The following is a 17,915-nucleotide window of genomic DNA, read 5'->3' on the forward strand; positions in this document are numbered from 1 at the left end:
TAATTCTGCAGTTAAAAGTTGCAGTATTTTCTCCAGAGCATCCTTTTTAAAATTCTTTTCTAAAATTCAAATCCCATCCATACAGAAGGGAAATAACTGATCCTATTGCACTTGCTGAGAATTTCTGATCACAGATTTACTGAAATTCAGTTCCCTTTCCAAAAGGTCTTCAGTTAAGAGTTTCCTGTTTAAATCTAACTTCAGTAATAGGTGAGCCCAGTTTTCAAACACAGATCAAATACTTTTGCACTAGGGTACTTCAGCTAGCATTGAGCAGAGAGAATACACAGTCTGCAACATACACATTTAAACAAGGTAATAGGCATTAGTCTCGCCACATATTAAGCATTTTGATCTATTTCCCTTGGCAATTCCAACAGGGAGTTGAATTTAACAGGCACTGATTCTCAGAGAATATGTATATATTATTATGTCTAAAGTTCCAATTAAAACCACATGTATTGGAGTTGTAACAACAGATATTTAAGAGACTGAGTGTTATAGCTTTGGGAATAAGTAAGAAAGAAACATTTTCTCAACTGAATAAGCAAACATTATTATTACTAACAGATGCCATTGTCCATTTACAATGATGTGATACTTATGAACGGGAAAGCTGAAGAGTTTGGAATCTGTAATGAGCTCTGGACAAACAAGCTCATTGTTATCTCCAGCCCTAATGAGAAAAGGCCACCTCTCCCAAAGAGCAACTCCATTTAGCCATTTGCTGCAACCAAGAAACTCTTGAAACCTCAAAACTGCCACTGCCTCAAGCACTTCATCTTTTCCTCCCTCTCTGACATATAGTTCTTGAAAGATAACAGCAAAATAAAGTGAGGGCAAAACCCTGAGCAGTGCTGAGTGGTTGCAGTGTTGGGACATATCAAAAAATCTTTGCAGAAAATGCATGTCATATGCTTGAAGGAGCAGATGCAAATGTTCAGCATTGATCAGCACTGACTCTCCAGAGAGAATTCTCCCACTGCACATTTCCCTCAGTACCACTCAAGTCAGTGGAATACTTCAGTATTCAACCTTAGCAACTCCTGAAGTGCTGGGAGATGACAGAAGAGAGGAAAGATCACAGCAATGAAAAGCATTCAGAGCCATACCTGGCTGTCGGACATCTGGTAGAGATCTTTGTAGGCCATGTAGACTTGAAAAGAGTTCACACCTGTTCCAAAACAAAATTCAAAGGTGCTGCCATGTAAGTGGATTCTTAAACTACATTTGAACAAAAACTTTAGGAAAAATAAGTCATAGAATATGCCTAGAGTAGGCTTTTCACCAGTGATCACCAGAAATGAAGCATGGCTCCCCAACTGCACTGCAGCTGCTAGGACTAGAAGTGTGAATCCCCTCTTCTCTGGGGGAATTTGTTGGACTCTGTGGGTTGTCTCTGATCACTCTGGCACAACCCAGCCACCATGGCCAACAACATTGCCTGTAGCCAAATTCCAGACAGATGGTGGTGGCTCAAACAACCCTGCAAAGTTTGTGAAGTTTAAAAGAACTTGTGTGAGGTTCTGTGAATCCCTGGTTTTCTTTTCATCTTTCTTTAACTAATCAGGAAAACATTTCAGCTTGACCTGAAACTGTTCTTTTAAGTAGATATACTTCTTAGCTAAATTTCCCCGAAGTGCTGAGAAGCTGTAGAAACTGTGTAACCGAATTTGTATCCAAACTTACTTTTTCTTGATCCTACTGCCCAGCTTAGCTGATGGCAGACACTGGGAAGGAGTGGAAGCAAAGACTGAAACCAGCTACAACGGCAGCTCACTATACCTCTCCTTCCATCCTTCAAAGATGGAAGGATTTATGTTGGCAGACACACAAAGCCATGAAAGACGACAGCTCCAAATTCTAGAAATCAGTAAGAACGCTAGTCTTGAGCATCAGTTGCAAAGAGATAACTGTATTCAAACCTCTACAAGTTATTTATTTCAAAGGTTCAATTATTTACACAACTTCTTACTCTAACAGAATAAAATGGGAATTCCAAACACCTTCTGTTAAAAGTTTCGGTACATATGCATTCGTATTAGTTTGTAAGTTTGCTTTACTCTTTAGCCTACTGACAATGGCCCCAGTTTGGTACAGGGACTGATATCAGAGATTTCTGGCTTATAAGAAAAGTAAATTTTAAGATGTTTAAGCTTTATATACTGCATTTCAAAATAACTGTCATGAAAGCTGTGCTCCCTGGGGCAAGAGGAAAAAGAGATCTGTTTATGTTATTCATGCTGGTTACATCAAATGAATAAGGCTCTCTAACGAAAATTTAACTCCTTCATGAGACTAGAAAGCGCAGATAAATCCTCAGGCAGAGGGTACAGCTGTTCAAGCTCAGAGAATTTGTTTATTCACCATTACTAGACTAAAACACCTCAGGATACATGCAGGGTAAAACCTTGATGCGATCCCTGGTGTTAGGTCTTCCTGCTAAATCCAGGCAGCTCAAAGGTAAATACAAAGGAGAAAACAGCCTCTCCTTGCTGACTTCCACGCTGAGCAAATCCAGCCTGGACTGTGGAGTGCCGTCAGCCTGCCAGCTTCCCTTTTCTTCCTATTCTCGTATTTCTCAAGTTCCTAGAAAACATGTATGGGCTTTACTAACTGTAATCCCTCAGCCTATTCCTCATCGCACAGCTTCATGTACTCAGCACACCCCTGCTTTGAAACATTAAGCTTGACTATGCCTTCCCTGGGCCTAATGCTTACAGCCTCATGCCTGCAGCACCAGCTCCCCTCTGACTGATCACATCTGCCCAGCCTGCCTTGGGGAAAAGCTGTTTCTCCTCACAAACCCACAGATGTCAGCTGCACCTGGGGGCCACCCTTCTGCATGGGTAACCATACACATGTGAAGAAATGAGAGATGTGTCAAGGCTGCTCTGAGCCACGCCAACCAGTTTCAGTGGTGGCACATGAGTAGATCTTCTCATACACATTTCTCTGTAAGCAAAGTGCTGGGTTAGCTATTGTTCTTCCTTATCCACAGGGATCTAGCCAAAGGTAATTCATTTAATCATAAACCCACAACAGATAAGACAGTTTTCTCTGAGTAATGTGGTTGGAAGACATAACTGGTCATTTCTCTCTTATTGCCTTTGTACCTTCTTAAGCCCTTCTCTGACCTTGGTAAAATGCCTATGAGTTTTGCTCCCACTCAGGTTAATGTTCTCCCTGAAGTCAATAAGAGTAGAAGGGATCCCAGCAGGGATCCTGCTGTGGGATCTTGAGCTTGACTCTTACTGACAGCTCCCACAGCACAGAAGCAGAGTTCTCTCATCTAAATGCACATCCGTGCCCTCAGTTGCTGCATCAGATACATACAACCTGAAAGGCATCTCACAAGCTGCCTTTACAGCTAAGAGGAGAGATTGTTTGAATCCTTGCCAAGAGAATATCTAATAACAGCAATTTATATATACAGATATCCAAGATTAGACTCTTTACATAATGCCTTGGCCTGGTGTCTTGATCTACTCATTGAAAACAGGATTCAAAAGGCCTATTGACTTTTATGCTTAACATTTTCTACATACTACACTCAATGTCCTCCTTGCTCTCACACCAGCAGTGCTCAACAGGATACTCTCCAAATTTCAGACAGTGCTACAAGGTTTTGGGTTGTTTTGAACAGTGACAAGTTGCAGTAGTTAAAGGAACAAGTGAGGCATCTGCCAACACTTTTCAGGCTGTTGTTCCTTCGCATACACTGAAGAAGCCCAGTACCAAGTTAGCTGACAAAGTGCTACAAGCATATAATCAACATTTGGTTCTATGAAATCTCCAGGCCCTTCCAAAGCCTGTGTCTCCTTAAATTAGCTGTGTATTGATTTAAAACTGATTAATTATCCAATTACACCTCATGACAAGGCACCTCAACAGCAGCTCTGTGAGCTCCCCTGTTATTCATGCAGAGACTGTATTAGGCATATGCAGCATTGAAACGTGATTAGTCGAGCCCTGTTACTAACTCACCCACCAGACAACAAATCCAATCCAGATTCTCAGCTGATGAAAACCCGTGTCACTCCATTGACATCAAGTCTGTTTGCACCAGCAGGCTCAAATGTTTCTAATTACCAGCAGATACTATCCATTAATTTGAAAGCCCTTGCCATGCTGAATTATTTCCTGTTGTGCTTGTGCTTTCATTACTCACCCTTACCTTTGTGTCCCCTAACATGTAAGAATAATTCACATTGACTGCCTGAGACATCTTGCAGCATCCATGGGAACAAAGGTGACCTCCTAATGCTATTGTCACCAAAGAGGCCATCAAGGGCCCCATCACACATCCCCACTCAGGAACCAATGAACAGACTCCTGCTTCCCCTGCAGAGTGAAAGGCAGGTCAGATTTACACTGAAATCTCACATTTCAATACTGGGAGAAAACTATTAAGCTAACTGTCTGCACTAGGCTTTTAATGTAAGCCCTCAGGCAAATTTGGGAATGTTGAGCCATCTGTGATCTGGGAGCTCTGGAAAATAATACCTGACCTTTGAAACCAGGCACAGAACACTTGTCTGTGAGTACAGTCTGCTAACACACACCAGCATATCCATGTTAATGCTGATAGCAGGGAAACAGCACAGATTAGGCATCATCAGCATTGACAGATGTCAGCACCTTGTAAAAAAACACCTATGTTATAAAGATCTACCTAAGATCAGCTGCAGTTTCTCTAAATTAGGTGAAATCTTGCTGATTGAACAGTTTTGTTGCCTAAAATGTGGTTATACAGCACGTGTACTGCCAGCATGCAGCAATACAAGGCAAACTTCTCTGTGTGACTGCACCTCCATTATATCACAGTGAACAATTGCTCACTCCAAAATAGGATTTTCCTTTGTTTTTCTGCTTTGCCAGTACGTTTCTATATAAAGATTTTTTCCAATCTAAGTCATCACCAGCACTGCACCTTACAAAGCATGCTGCATACACACATTACTTAGACTTCTCAACACAAGGGTCATTCTGATTTACCCATGTAACTAAATACCATTTCAGAAAGTATTTCCTAATTAATATCCATGCATTTTGAAGGAAAGTATCAAGTGAAAAAATATTTGAATAAGAGATATTTCTGGAAAAACAAAAATCCATTCTCTAAGGCAGATTTTTAAGGAACTAGATCATAATTACTATTTGTTGAGGGCTAGATTCAATTGCCTACATATACATATCTGGTGCCACTATGATACCCTCCTTATATGAAACTGCCTGGCATGTATGCAAATAGATTTATAAAAGGTTTTATCTGTGCTATTCTGCAGTGGCAGCTGGAGTTCATATAGGGTATCCCACAGCATCTCACATGGCAGAAGACCTGTTAATTGAACTGAATCAAGCCAATAAGCGTCTTAAATAGATTCCCAAGTAATTGACCTGGTTTTGTAAGTCCAGAAACAAAGCTCTTCTAGTAACTTCAGGGAAAATCACTGGAGACCAAGTACTTGGGAAAATCAGGACATTGTTTCAATATTAGGTACCTAAGTTTAGCATTGCTTTTTTTCAAATAACTTCAACCTATTCTAAATATATGGGCATATTTTGTAAAAAGTAATCTAGTCTTGTAAGTAAATTATCCTAAGCCATTGCTGAGAAATGAACAATAGTCCATTATGACTGTTTTTCAGACACACGTAGCCTTCCTATTTGGGCTTAATTTGAGGCAGCTAAATAGGCAGAATGCAATCTAGTTAAAATCTGAACTTTCTGATGTCTCATTCTCTCCATTTATGAAAGGGAGTATATAAGGTAACTGGGCCGATGACCTTAAACGCTGATCTCTGAGGTGTATCATAAAATACAACCTAAGTGTGCAAAGCCTGAGCCCATTTCCACATGGAAAAGCAAGTATATAATGATATATTTGTATCTGACAACATGCACATCTTAATATTCTGTGCCTCTATAGGGGTAAACCCTCCCCCTCCATTAGCCTTACTGCTGAGTAGCACTAATGCACAAAGTTTTAGGTCCATTTTAGAAAGCAGGAAACGCATACAAAAGCTCTAGGTAGTGTGGAACCTTGAGCAGCATAACCAGCACCTGTGCATTTCTGTTCTGGATGATGCATGAATTAACATACTTCAAAATTTCACTTTCATATGATATTTCAATAGAAGAACAATACTGCTCATTTTCACTCACTAACCTTTGTCTTGCACCAGTATTTCCAGCTCTTCTCGAATCCCATCATACCAGCTGGTGATGTCCACATGGAGAGAGTAATCACAACAGGATTTGGTGTCAGCTGCCTCATGCCACTTCTCAAAGGAGGTCAGTAAACTTGATCCAGGTTCTGGAAACACGTGGTCAACTGAAAAAAGAGATTCCATGTCTGTTACCCAGGCTGTGCACTGTTCGGATTTCCTCAGTGTCTGTGAGTCTTCCAGCAACTCAGCCAAAACGGCAGCCTTGGATGCACTTTGTGTGTGGATCACAACTTTGGGACGTTAGTCAGATGCTGCTGTCTTGGGTATAACAAACTTTGTGGACAGCCTGTATCACAGCTGAGTCTGGCAACCTGTTTGGTGCAGCATCAACAGGCACGCAGTGGGAGATCCAAAAATACCAGTTAAGGGAACATTTGTTTTTCCTTTTACTGTTTTGTAAGAGACTGCAAGTTCTGACCTTACCCATGTTTATTGTCTGATGTGTCTGTTTCTATGTATTTCATTGTGGCATTACTATTAAGCACTGTCTCGTAGCCAGTGAATGGGCCCACTCTGCCTTACCAATATATCCACAGAGATGGAGAACGCTTTCTCAGCAGACAGAATTGGGAATACAGCCAAAGGTCTGAACAGAGATGATGTAGAGCACACTCAACCAGATTATATATGGCAGATCAAGTGTGCTGCAACTATGCATCCTCACTGTCTCAAGGCTTTCTACATCTCATGATGCCACATTTTACTGATATAAAATAAAGACATGACTAATTAGGCATATCTACTTATCTTGGCAGGGCTAGCTCAAATTAAGCACAGTATGGAAACAAAGCAAGATGGGCTTACCAGTGTCATTTGCAAACCTAATGCTGCACAGGAAGCCTCAACTGAAGAACATACACTGAAAAATCTATTAACAAAAGTAATGTGCATTTTGTGCTTATTGCCAGAGATCCTTTCAGGTGATACTTGCTGCTGAACACAGGTAATAAATGACAGCACTCGGAGAAAAAAAACACATTCCAATTCAGTGGGAGTAAAACCCCACTGGGCAGTTCCTCTGTACAAGGAAGCTAAGAAAATTTATGTCACGTGAATAACTGTCTCACAAAGTCTAACCAAGGGCCAAGCCACTGCTAGGAAGAAAGACCTAAATCTTGTCCTGCTGTCTGGTAGACAGAAGTAAGGCCTTTAACAACTAGAAACACTTCTCCCTTCCACCAAGATGTTCTTCCAAGTTTGTAAATAAGCACTTCGCTATCTTCAAAGCCCCTGAAAAGTCATCAGGTGGGAACAGCAGATCTTTGTCAGATTTTCTGTGCCATATATTTACAGCACTAACTACATTGTTTTTCAAAAATCTCAAAAGTAGGTATACTATCCCCCAGTGCTTGCTCTGTATTTCAGAGGAAATCCAAGAGACAACTCCCTGTATGACTCTTTCTTTCTGAGGGCAGGTTCATTTTCAGGCCAGCCCTGGGTGACGATGATGAATGGATCTCCAACACAGTGCCCAGAAATGTTGGGGGGGGACAATTCATTGCAGAAGCTCTCAGAAAACTGGTATGGAACATCCTGTAGCTATCCCCACCTACGGTACACGAGCTTCATTTATCCTGGAGTGGGGAGAGTTAACATTGCTAGTACTCACTGATCATGGTGGTGCCCCCTGCTAGCGCTGCTTTTGTGCCTTGATAGAAGTCATCGACAGCAGTCATTCCTTGGTAAGGCTTTTGTAGGTAAGTGTTGACATCTATTCCCCCAGGAATAACCATGCGCCCATTAGCCTCTATGGTCTTGACTCCTCCAGGAACAATCAGATTCTCTCCTATTTGCCTAGGCAGCAAGGAAAGCCAATATTATTTTACTTAAACAAAGCAGCACAGGGGACAGAAGCCATTTGAGGCACAGGGAGCAGAGGAACCTTGGGGCCATATAGAGAGAACTGGGACCTCAAAGGGAAGGTGCAAAGCATCCCCAAGCCTGCCTGGCTGGACCATGTGCTCAGGTTGCTTTGCACTGCTCCAGTGGCCAATAAAGAAGCTGTAATGCAACAGCATTAGATACTGATTATTTTTTAATATGATTCAGGATGACACTTAATTGTCCTCTCTTTAAACAACTACAAATACCTAGAGTTAATAGTCTCTTGGAGACTCCAGTTTTGTATACTAGTTTCTTAAATGAAACCACAAAAATGTAGATCAAATATGACAGCAAGCTAGAACTGTAACATGGCAGAAGCACACAGCACATCAGAAAGGAGTTACAATTACCTTGTAACCAAGCAATGCAAATTTATCCTTAAAAGAAATCTAAATATGCTGATACAGACATACATATTTAAGAGACCCAAACACCTCTAATCTAACGTGTCACTTATCTTTCATCCTCCTCTTACAGTTAAAACTTAGTGAAGCATTCTGCCTGTGTATAAAAAAATGTTAATTAACCACTGCTCTCCTTTCCCCTTTCATTCTTCGAAGAAGGAATTTTTTTCTCACTAATAAAATATTGTACCACATGCTAATATCAAGCAAACTGCAAATCATAGAATGCTAGGGGTTAGAAGGGATCTTTAGAGATCATCTAGTCCAACCCTCAAATATTTACAATGAAAATACTTTCAGTGTTCACAGACACAACTGTGAGTAGGTTAACCTTTAACTTTGAAAGTCACATTACACTTTTATTGTTAATTTTGTATGGTGTCTAACAGGAAGAGGTAAGGTTCTATGTAGAAGCCCTGTGTCTGCATTGGTAAACCTAATATTTTTGGGCTTACAGATATAGAACTATAAGGTAGTTTAAGTTCACTAAGTTTATCTTGTATTAGATACACAGACCTTGTCTTAATTTCCTTTTGTCTGGGATAAAATAACATTTATCCACAGCTAAACAAATAATCCAGACATCTGAGCTGCTGAATCTGTTTCTCTCATATTAAAATGCAACTCCTATCTATGGAGCAAAACACAACAACTGATTAGCAGCCAATCATAACAAGCTAGAACAGAAAATGAGTATAACTGTTAATTAAAACCAGTGAAAAAAAAGCCAGGAATCATTATTCATATTGGAATCTGGCCAAATTGCCTGAGTTAATAAATACCCCCAAGAGGTCAAGAATTTGTTTCATATGCTATGCAAAAAATGTCACCTCCAGCAGCTTGGCTCCACCAGCACTTGGGGTTTTGGCTGGAGGGAAGCCCAGACGTTCGATTAGCAATGAACATCCCGGCAGCATCCCAAGCCACAGCCCTGACAAACCCAGAGGGCTCTGCTCACCAGAGCTGAGAATCCGTACAACTCCGTGCCCGGTGTCTAACATTCATCAACACATGTAGCACTAGGGGCATGTCACAGCCCATTTACAGCTGTGAGGAGCACTAAGGATACCATGGCAAACAGGGAATTGATCTGTGTGCAAAAGCCAGTGTGTCCCAGTGCATCCAACTGCACAAACAAGTTGGAAGAAGCTCCTCTGCTGTTAAAATCTGACCATAAGGCACTCCAATCCATGAGCAGACTCAGCACTTGCATAAAGATAGGGAGCCCCACATATAATAACGACGTTGCACTGATTTTCTTTAGTTGAATCCACTCCTAAGATTTTTGTCAGAACAATCTTCAACCACTGTAGAGTGTTTGTGTGGCTACAAAACTGAACAAGGGGAAAAAATTACTATGGCCCAACCCTCTTTAAACACGTCTAAAGTGGAACTGATGACTCACTGCTCATTATTCTCAGTGTATGGTTGAGTAACAGCCTGTTTGGCAATGGCTGAAGTCATCCATGCTGATGTGACATAGGATAAATGCTGCACAGTTACCTGTCAGGAGCCTGTCTCCTCTCTTGCCCTGATGTCAAGATTAAGGCTGGGAGAACGTTGATCTTCAGTATTCAAGGTTATTCTAACTGACTAGAACACTGAGTAAGAGATAATGTGTCAGGACTCCTCAGTTGTTCACTGGTTAATTCAAAGTGTATGTTAATAAGAAAGGGATTCAGTTACTTGTGGGTAAAAAAATGCAATAGTGCAGATAACTATATTACAGACACTATAAATGATTGATCTGGTTTGCTGAGGCACCAGCAACTAGAAGACTCGGACTCACAGAAAGCTGATGCTATCTGCAGTCTTCAGTTGAACACTGGTAAATTCTTTCATACATGAACTGATTAAAGCACAATGAAAACAGCAGGCTTCATCCCTCCGTAAGCTTAATGTGAGAAAGCTGAAAACTGCCCCCAGAACTCCACAGAGTTATCTCTCACGTTATCAAGCCCAGACCCCCTTTAGGCATCCAAGTTCCCTCTAACTCAGTTCCTCACCTGCCCAGCTCTGGAGCCCCAGTCCCCAGCCACCCATCCTCCACACTTGTTAGTGCCTCCAGTCCGGAGGGACCCAACCCCACCAGATCATGACCTGTTGCTTGGCACAGAGACCAGGACTCATTTCCTCCTGTGGATAACAGAGACAGGGTAGATGTAGGCAAAAGATACTATTTACATGTCAATGGCAATTTAAATAACTAAGTATCTAAATTACTATTTGGACACCAGGGAACTACCTCTCAGCTGTCACCCGAGTGTGCAGGCCTTAAGTTTCACTTTGGAAAAACCCAACTGCACCATTGCATCTTTGTACCTTGGGAGGCAGTTTGAGCATTCATAGGCAGGAAGAAAAATCTACCATTCTCCAAATTATAACTAATCTTCAAACACATTCAAGGTTATAGCCACATTCCTCTCTTCAAGACACTCTGCGGGGACACAAACCTTAAAAGACCTTACTTCATTTCATTAGTCTGCAAGAGAAACCCAACCCTCTATTTTCCATTTAGTTTCCACGGCAAAGTAAGAAAATGAACCCAGATCTTTTATATCCTAGCAAAACCAGGACACTATTGCCTATTCTGGGCTGAGTGGTTTGATGTCTGCTCCATTCCGTGGAAAGAATTCTGTATTATCAGCAGAATCTGCAGCTGGAGAGATAGAACACCAGCTGAAAAGTGGATGCCTGAAGCTCAATGTCCTACTCCAAAGGATCTTGAGGAATATTTAAGTGTTGGTGAAACACTGGAGTATGTTGCTGAGAGCGGTGGGAGGCGTCCCATCCCTGGAAACATTCAAGGTCAGGATGGGCAAGATTCTGAACAACCTGCTTTAGTTGAAGATGTCATTGCTTACTGCAGGGGGGTTAAAGACAACCTCTAAAGGTCCCTTACCACTCAAACTATTCTATGATTCCAACTATATTAAATACTCAGACTCAATGGGCAGTTCCTGCTGGAGAAACCAAGAGAGACCAATCCCAGAAAACATACCCCTTTCCTAGACTGCAGGACTTACCATCTGAGCACAGTTAGGACACAAGCCCATCTCACACCAGGCTGCCCTCACAAATTAGCTGCTATTTCAGAGCCAGACTTACTGCATAGTTTACAAAGAAAAATCTTCAGTCATCTAAATCTAGAAAATGATGTATGCCTTGGAGTGCTGAACAATAAACTTGCTTCCTTGGTCAAAGATAAAGGCATTTTTAAAATTAAGATCTTCCCTGTCTATTCATTACCAATCTGCTTTCTTGAGCATCTGAGATACTTTCTGGAGGAATGGATCCATGCACTTGATTTCAGAGAGAGACTATGCACTTACCAAGGGCAACTGAAAGGTTGGCACTGCTAACCTGCCCACTGTATTTCTGGAATCCAGGCCAGAAACTCAGAGCAGTTTCAGACTCTCAGCGTCTCATGCGTCTAGTTGTTAAATCAGTTCTTATGCTTCAAAGTGTTACTAGGAAATTTACATCTCAACAAACAAACGCAGAGGCAAAACTCAACTAAAATATCCACCAAAGAGAGCACAACTTTGTTGATTGTTGCTATTAAAGATGAGTGTTCAAAATTTTGTGCCTTCTGCAGTTAAAACAATATGCTCCTTTTGCCATTTTTGCAATGGAAGTCACACTACAACTGGAAAGGCATGATGAAGTATTTAAGAGAACTGCATAGTTCATGAGTAAAAGTACTCAGAATTTTTTGTTTGTCCTGATTTCATCTGGGATAAAATTGATTTTCTACCTAGCAGCTGCTAGGTACGGTGCCGTATCTTGGATGTAGTGTGAGAATAAAGTTGATAACACGCTGATGCTTTAGTTGTTGCTAAGTAATACTTATTTTAAGACAAGGATGTTTCAGTTTCCCAAAACCTGACAGCAAGCAGGTGCACATGGATCTGGGAGGGAGCATGGCTAAGACAGCTGACTTGAACTAGCCAAATGTCATGCTGAGTATTTAAACTGGGAGAGCTGACCAAAGGGGTGGATGACTGCTCAGGCACCAGCCAGCAGGTAGTGAGCAATTGCATTGTGTATCACTTGGGGTTTTTTGGGTTTTTTTCCCTTGGGTTTTATTTACCTCTTTTTGTTACATGCCTTTTCATTACAATCATATTATTATTGTTATTGTTGTTATTTTATCTCATTTTAGTCATTAAACTGTTCTTATCTCAACCCCTAAGCTTCACTTTTTTTTTTTCTAACTCTCTTCCTCATCCCACTGGGAGGAGGGGACTGAGAGAATGGCTGCATGGTGCTTAGTTGCTGGCTGGAGTTAAACCACAACCTGAATTATATATAACATAAGTAGCCACAGATATATTAAGAATCAGACTTTTAATTTGATGATAATCTCTCAAGAAAAGAGCTCTGAAAACAAGTAGGTAATGAATTATTTACCAGATAACCATAATTACATCTATGTGCACTAAACTGTAGCCTCTGGAGACCAAATTCATTACATCACTAGTGAAAATGTTTAGCAGTGAAGTCAAGAAAAAGGCTTTGATACTTGCGTACATCAGCGTGCTTGTACACACTACGTAACTTGGCAAAACTAGAGACCTCATCTCTATTGAGTCAAGATAAGAGCTACATGAATAAACATCTTTGTTTCACAGGCTATCAGTCACATATATTTCATGTTTTTCACCTAAGGAATACTTTCCCAGTTCCTATATTTTATACCCTAACAAATCAGTCAGAATCGCTGTGTGAAGATTTGAGATCATATACCTTCTCTAAGCAAGAAAAGGGACATATGAGCAATGCACAACAGAATTGGCCAACCACATGCTATGCTTCAGCATTAATGAACAGGGTGACTGAGAAGGAATAGGTCCCCATTGGCACTGTGCAACTCGGTATATTTCTGTGCCATACAATCCCTTACAGCATGGCTGCATTTGCCCTGATTAGCTGTGGTGAGGAAAAGCTGCAGTGAGCCTTCTGTCATACATGGGCTCAAATAATATCCATTGTCCTTACCATTACTTCTCATGTCAAGAGAGACTACTTGCCATGACTATTTTGGAAGATATTGGGACTGAACTATTAGAAAAGAAATTACCTTCAATTTACAGTAAAGAAATCTTCAACTTATCTAATGTTAGTAAAGATAAAATGGCACAACTCTATAATTAAACATCCCTCTACTACAGCCCAACGTTTAGACATAACTAAGATGTTGTCAGCTAAATTTCAGGTCTGTACCATCAAGAAATCACAGTAGTCTATACCAGTATGCATGCAAAAAAAGTTCAATATTTAAAGAAACCAACTTTATAAGTCCATCTTCAAGGTAAATGTCTGCATAGAAGGACTGGTCATCATTGATAATTCTTCCACCTTTAATGAGTAGTCGATCACTCTGGGGGGGGAAAAAGAAGGAAGAAATGTGGGTTTGTTGGAATAAATAAACATAGTAATGTATTGATGATATCAAATAGGTATATATTATATAGAAAGCTATTAATATCAAAGCATTCATACAACAAAGAGGTCTATGCTTGTAGATTCAGGTAGGTACATAGACAGTGGAGAGGAAAACCATAGTTTCACTGAGTGTTTATTTCTGACTTTTGGGACACGAGGCCTCATGTTCATCACAGTCGTTTTTCCTCAAAGCAGAACTCATTGTGCATGGAAACACTTGAAATCCTGCTACATTTCCTTTCTGTCACCACTTTACAAAAGCCAAAAAGGAAAGAGGAACCACCAGGAGCAACTGCCCAACACTGGAATGGCCAAGTTGAGCTCATCTGGGACTCCTGGCACCCCTGGAAGAGTAACAGAGCTTGAAATGGAAAGAAAGAAGGTCAGGAGAGGCTGCTGAGCTATGTAACGCAGAAATTCCTGCCCACCAAGCTGCTTTAAGCAATGTCAGCTCAGTAGGATCAACTCAGCTACCCCACCAAAGTGGTCAAGGGACATGGCCCATAGCTTGTGCCTACAGACTGACAGCAGAACATCTAACTTCTATGGGGCATGAAGAATGAATTGTTGTCTAACTTGTGATTCCTGAAGGTCAAAGGCTACTGATGAGTTGGAGACACTGTATTGAGATTCTCCATGCCATATCTCAGTCTCACCGTGAACAAGAGTGCAGCCTCCAAAGTTTAGTTTACATGAAATATCATATGAACAGCAGAGAAATCTACTGCCTCCCAGTGTTTTCTAAAGTCCCAGAAGCAAACACTTTTTCCTGTGAAGAAGTGTTCAAATATCAAGGCTACTGGGGCACTGCTCATAGCAATCATCTGGTTTTATTTTTCTCTATTCAAATGGTAACACTCTGTTCTCAAAAAATACATTTTACAGAAAGCAAATTTTACCACTGCATATTCCTGAGAACCAGTATTTTAATTCCTTCATTGGAGAAGTCATACTGGAAATGCCATCACTCTGTCACCAACTCAGACACAGAGCAAGTCTGTAAGTTCAGTACATAATGCTTTTGAAAAGACTTTTCTGCCACGTGACTGTGAATGCTGGAAAACTCTAAAGCAGTCAGAACCTTATTTTCCCATTCACATATATTTTTTTTCTAAAAAGAGGCCATTTATTGTAAATTATTTCCCTGGCTCGCTAAATAATAACTCAAAATCTCAATTTTGCCCATGTTTTATACTCTTCATTCCAGATTCAATTCTTAGTTTAACTACAGGATGACTCACACATATAAACCATGCATATCCCAAGTTCCTAGTTTAGAAAACAATTAAACAAGCTGATATATTTCCTCATCTATAAAATCAGGGCAACAACACAGATCTTTTGAAACTGTATTGATTAAAAAGTGCTAAGTCAGAAGTAGGGCTATTATAAAAACCCCTTCTCAGTGAAACTTCTCAGTTATAAGCAGCTTATTTATTTTTCAGCTTGTATTTGAACATTTTGCTGGCTCAAAGTCTCTATAGCCCTCCATATCATTCTATAAAAGCAAAAAGGGAGAAACAAACATTTTATGAGCAGAAAGAAAGGGGGAAAAGACATTTTAAATATAGAGCATGTTAAAAGAAGGCTTTTCTTCAAATGCCACAACAGAGAGATGACCTTGAGAGAGAACTGAGGCACAGAACTACAATGAAGTATGTCCCTAGGACCTGCCTCAGATGTTGGTACTTTCTCATTAATGGATGGAGATGAATGAAGGTTCTCAGTCTGCAACTTGCTAAAGCAGTCTCCTCGTTTTCTCCCCAGCCTCTGTACTGCCACTTGTAATTGCAGGACTTGTGAATCAGCAGCCTGAATGGTAATAAGTTAGAATAATAAGTTATTTTGCCTTGTGCTGGCGGTTACATCTCCTCACCATGACGATTTACTAGACTGCCTGCTGACCTGCAGAGACCATCATCTTGTGAGCCATCTTTTTAAGCTCATTCAATTGCCTTCCTAAACATTAATACTGGCCAATTACAAGAGGCAAAAGCTCATTGATACTGGCAGGGAATGTTACCAGAGCATTGCATCTGTCACTGCTAATGACTCAAAAATCAGCATACTCATCAAGATGTTCTACATTCTCTTTCCTTTAAAACAGGAGAAGGAGCATAACAAACGGAAACAAATGTAAGAGGCCAGGAAAATAAGACAGATTAAAATAAAGTGGAAGTACAACCCCAGAAAAATAATTATAGATATAAGGATTTTTGTATGTTTATATACATTAATAGACATGGCAAAATTAGGTTTTAGAATAACCTGAAACTAAAAAGGATATAAATGTAATTTCAAGAAAGCACTCAATTGTGTGGGTCATCCATTACATTAAATCTCACAGTTTATAAAGGATCATTGAATGTTTTGCTACAAAGTCTCGCCTTCTTCAGAATTTTGGAGACCCTCAGAAACTCTGGTGAAGAAAGAAAACTGCACTTCCAATCATTTAATTCTTGATATCTTCTTACTCAGAAGAAAATACAAACCATTCAAAATTGTTGCAAAATAGAGCAGGTCCTGCACCTGAGCTAAGGCTTGTGGCTAAATTTTCTCCCATTCAGGAACAGAAAGCCATGGGAGACGAGACTGTCAAAAAGCCACAATCTTGATGCTCCCCAGGTAGTCTGCCAAACGACCAGGGAGGATAGCAGCAACCAGGGAGGGCATCGTGGACTCTTTCCCAGCTTTCATCAGGGCTTGATAGATGTAAAAACATCTCTGATACACATTTCCCTCCTAGCAAATCAGCAAATTCAGAGGAAAAAGGGTTTTACTGGAATTTGTCCCAACTAGCTCAAGCTGTCAACGTGTCTGCCTGATATGTTACAGATCACTGCAAGTCAGGAGCATGAGTAAAGCAGGGTACCTTTACACAGATGCTGCTGGGGGGCACAAGCAACCCAGGTGGGGTTTCAGTTCCATGTGGATAACCCAGCAGCATGCTGTGCTCATGAAAACAGGCGCTGCCTCATACACTGTGCTCCAGAGCAGGAATAGCTTGTCCTTAGCCAAAGCAGTGGTCCCAAAGGTCTGTGTACATCTGTATGTATAGATGCATTCCCAGGAACATGCTGGAAAAATTACACAAACACAACTGACTAGCAGGGATGTGTGAGTTGGTCAAGCAATTTGCTGCACACTTAATGAACTAAACTTTCATACATGCCCTTGGTCAGCATGTCAGTATTCATCCCCAAACATAGCCTAAGTAGGAACCTGAGGCAGACTGCCCTCCTTGAGTACACAGCCTGGCTGTGCATGGTCAGGAGCTATTTGTTATTTACGAGAGGCCTGATGTCACACAGGCTGATACAGTTTTCTTACCAAGTGCCAAATTTCCAGAAAAAACTAAGGGACAAAGCCCTCTTCTACCTGGACAATATTCCAGGCGGGAGGACAGACAGACTCTGTAGCACTCGGGGGAAGGCCAAGGAGATGGAGGGAGGAGTGACCTGAAGCTCATGAATTAATCACACTGCATGGCCTGTATTTCCCCTTCCCAGTTGTAAATCCTTCCAGGCAGGACACTTTGCCTAGCTCCCAGAAGGACCCTCAGTCACTCGGGTGGCCTTTACACATTCTCACAGTACAATCAACACACTACTCAGCTCAGGAGGTGACATTACTCAGCTCAGGAGGTGATAACAGTGTAAGCCTTTATAGAGTAGCTGTCACCTTTCTGTTCAGCTAACAGTCACTGTCTGTCAGTCACTGCTGCCCTGGGTACTGAGCCCTAAAGGCTCTGTACCAAATTTTCAGTGTGCTGCCTGCCACAAGAAGCTGTCAGCCCAGCTCCTCCAGGTGCAAGCCGAGGAAAGCTCCCAGAACCCCCTATTCCCTTCAGTCTGCCAAGGGCAGACAGAGGGAACACAGTAAAACAGAAAGCGGGTATTATATTGAATGTATAAACTGAGCAATTCATTAGGTGCCAACATTCAAG

At 41.0% G+C, this 17,915-nt stretch overlaps 1 protein-coding gene across 1 annotated transcript in view; it reads right to left on the reverse strand.

Moving 5' to 3' along the window:
- Positions 1–17,915, reverse strand: part of CRMP1 (collapsin response mediator protein 1) — a 50,483-nt gene that overhangs the window by 19,883 nt on the left and 12,685 nt on the right. The window contains exons 2-5 of the mRNA XM_061992432.1: positions 13,816–13,904; positions 7,843–8,027; positions 6,173–6,337; positions 1,113–1,174 (exon numbers count right to left, since the gene is read on the reverse strand). Of these exons, the coding sequence (XP_061848416.1) occupies positions 1,113–1,174; positions 6,173–6,337; positions 7,843–8,027; positions 13,816–13,904 (501 nt within the window). The remainder of the gene's footprint in view (positions 1–1,112; positions 1,175–6,172; positions 6,338–7,842; positions 8,028–13,815; positions 13,905–17,915) is intronic.

Source organism: Colius striatus, chromosome 3 (genome assembly GCF_028858725.1).
Source record: "Colius striatus isolate bColStr4 chromosome 3, bColStr4.1.hap1, whole genome shotgun sequence".
In the NCBI taxonomy this organism is placed as follows: domain Eukaryota; kingdom Metazoa; phylum Chordata; class Aves; order Coliiformes; family Coliidae; genus Colius; species Colius striatus.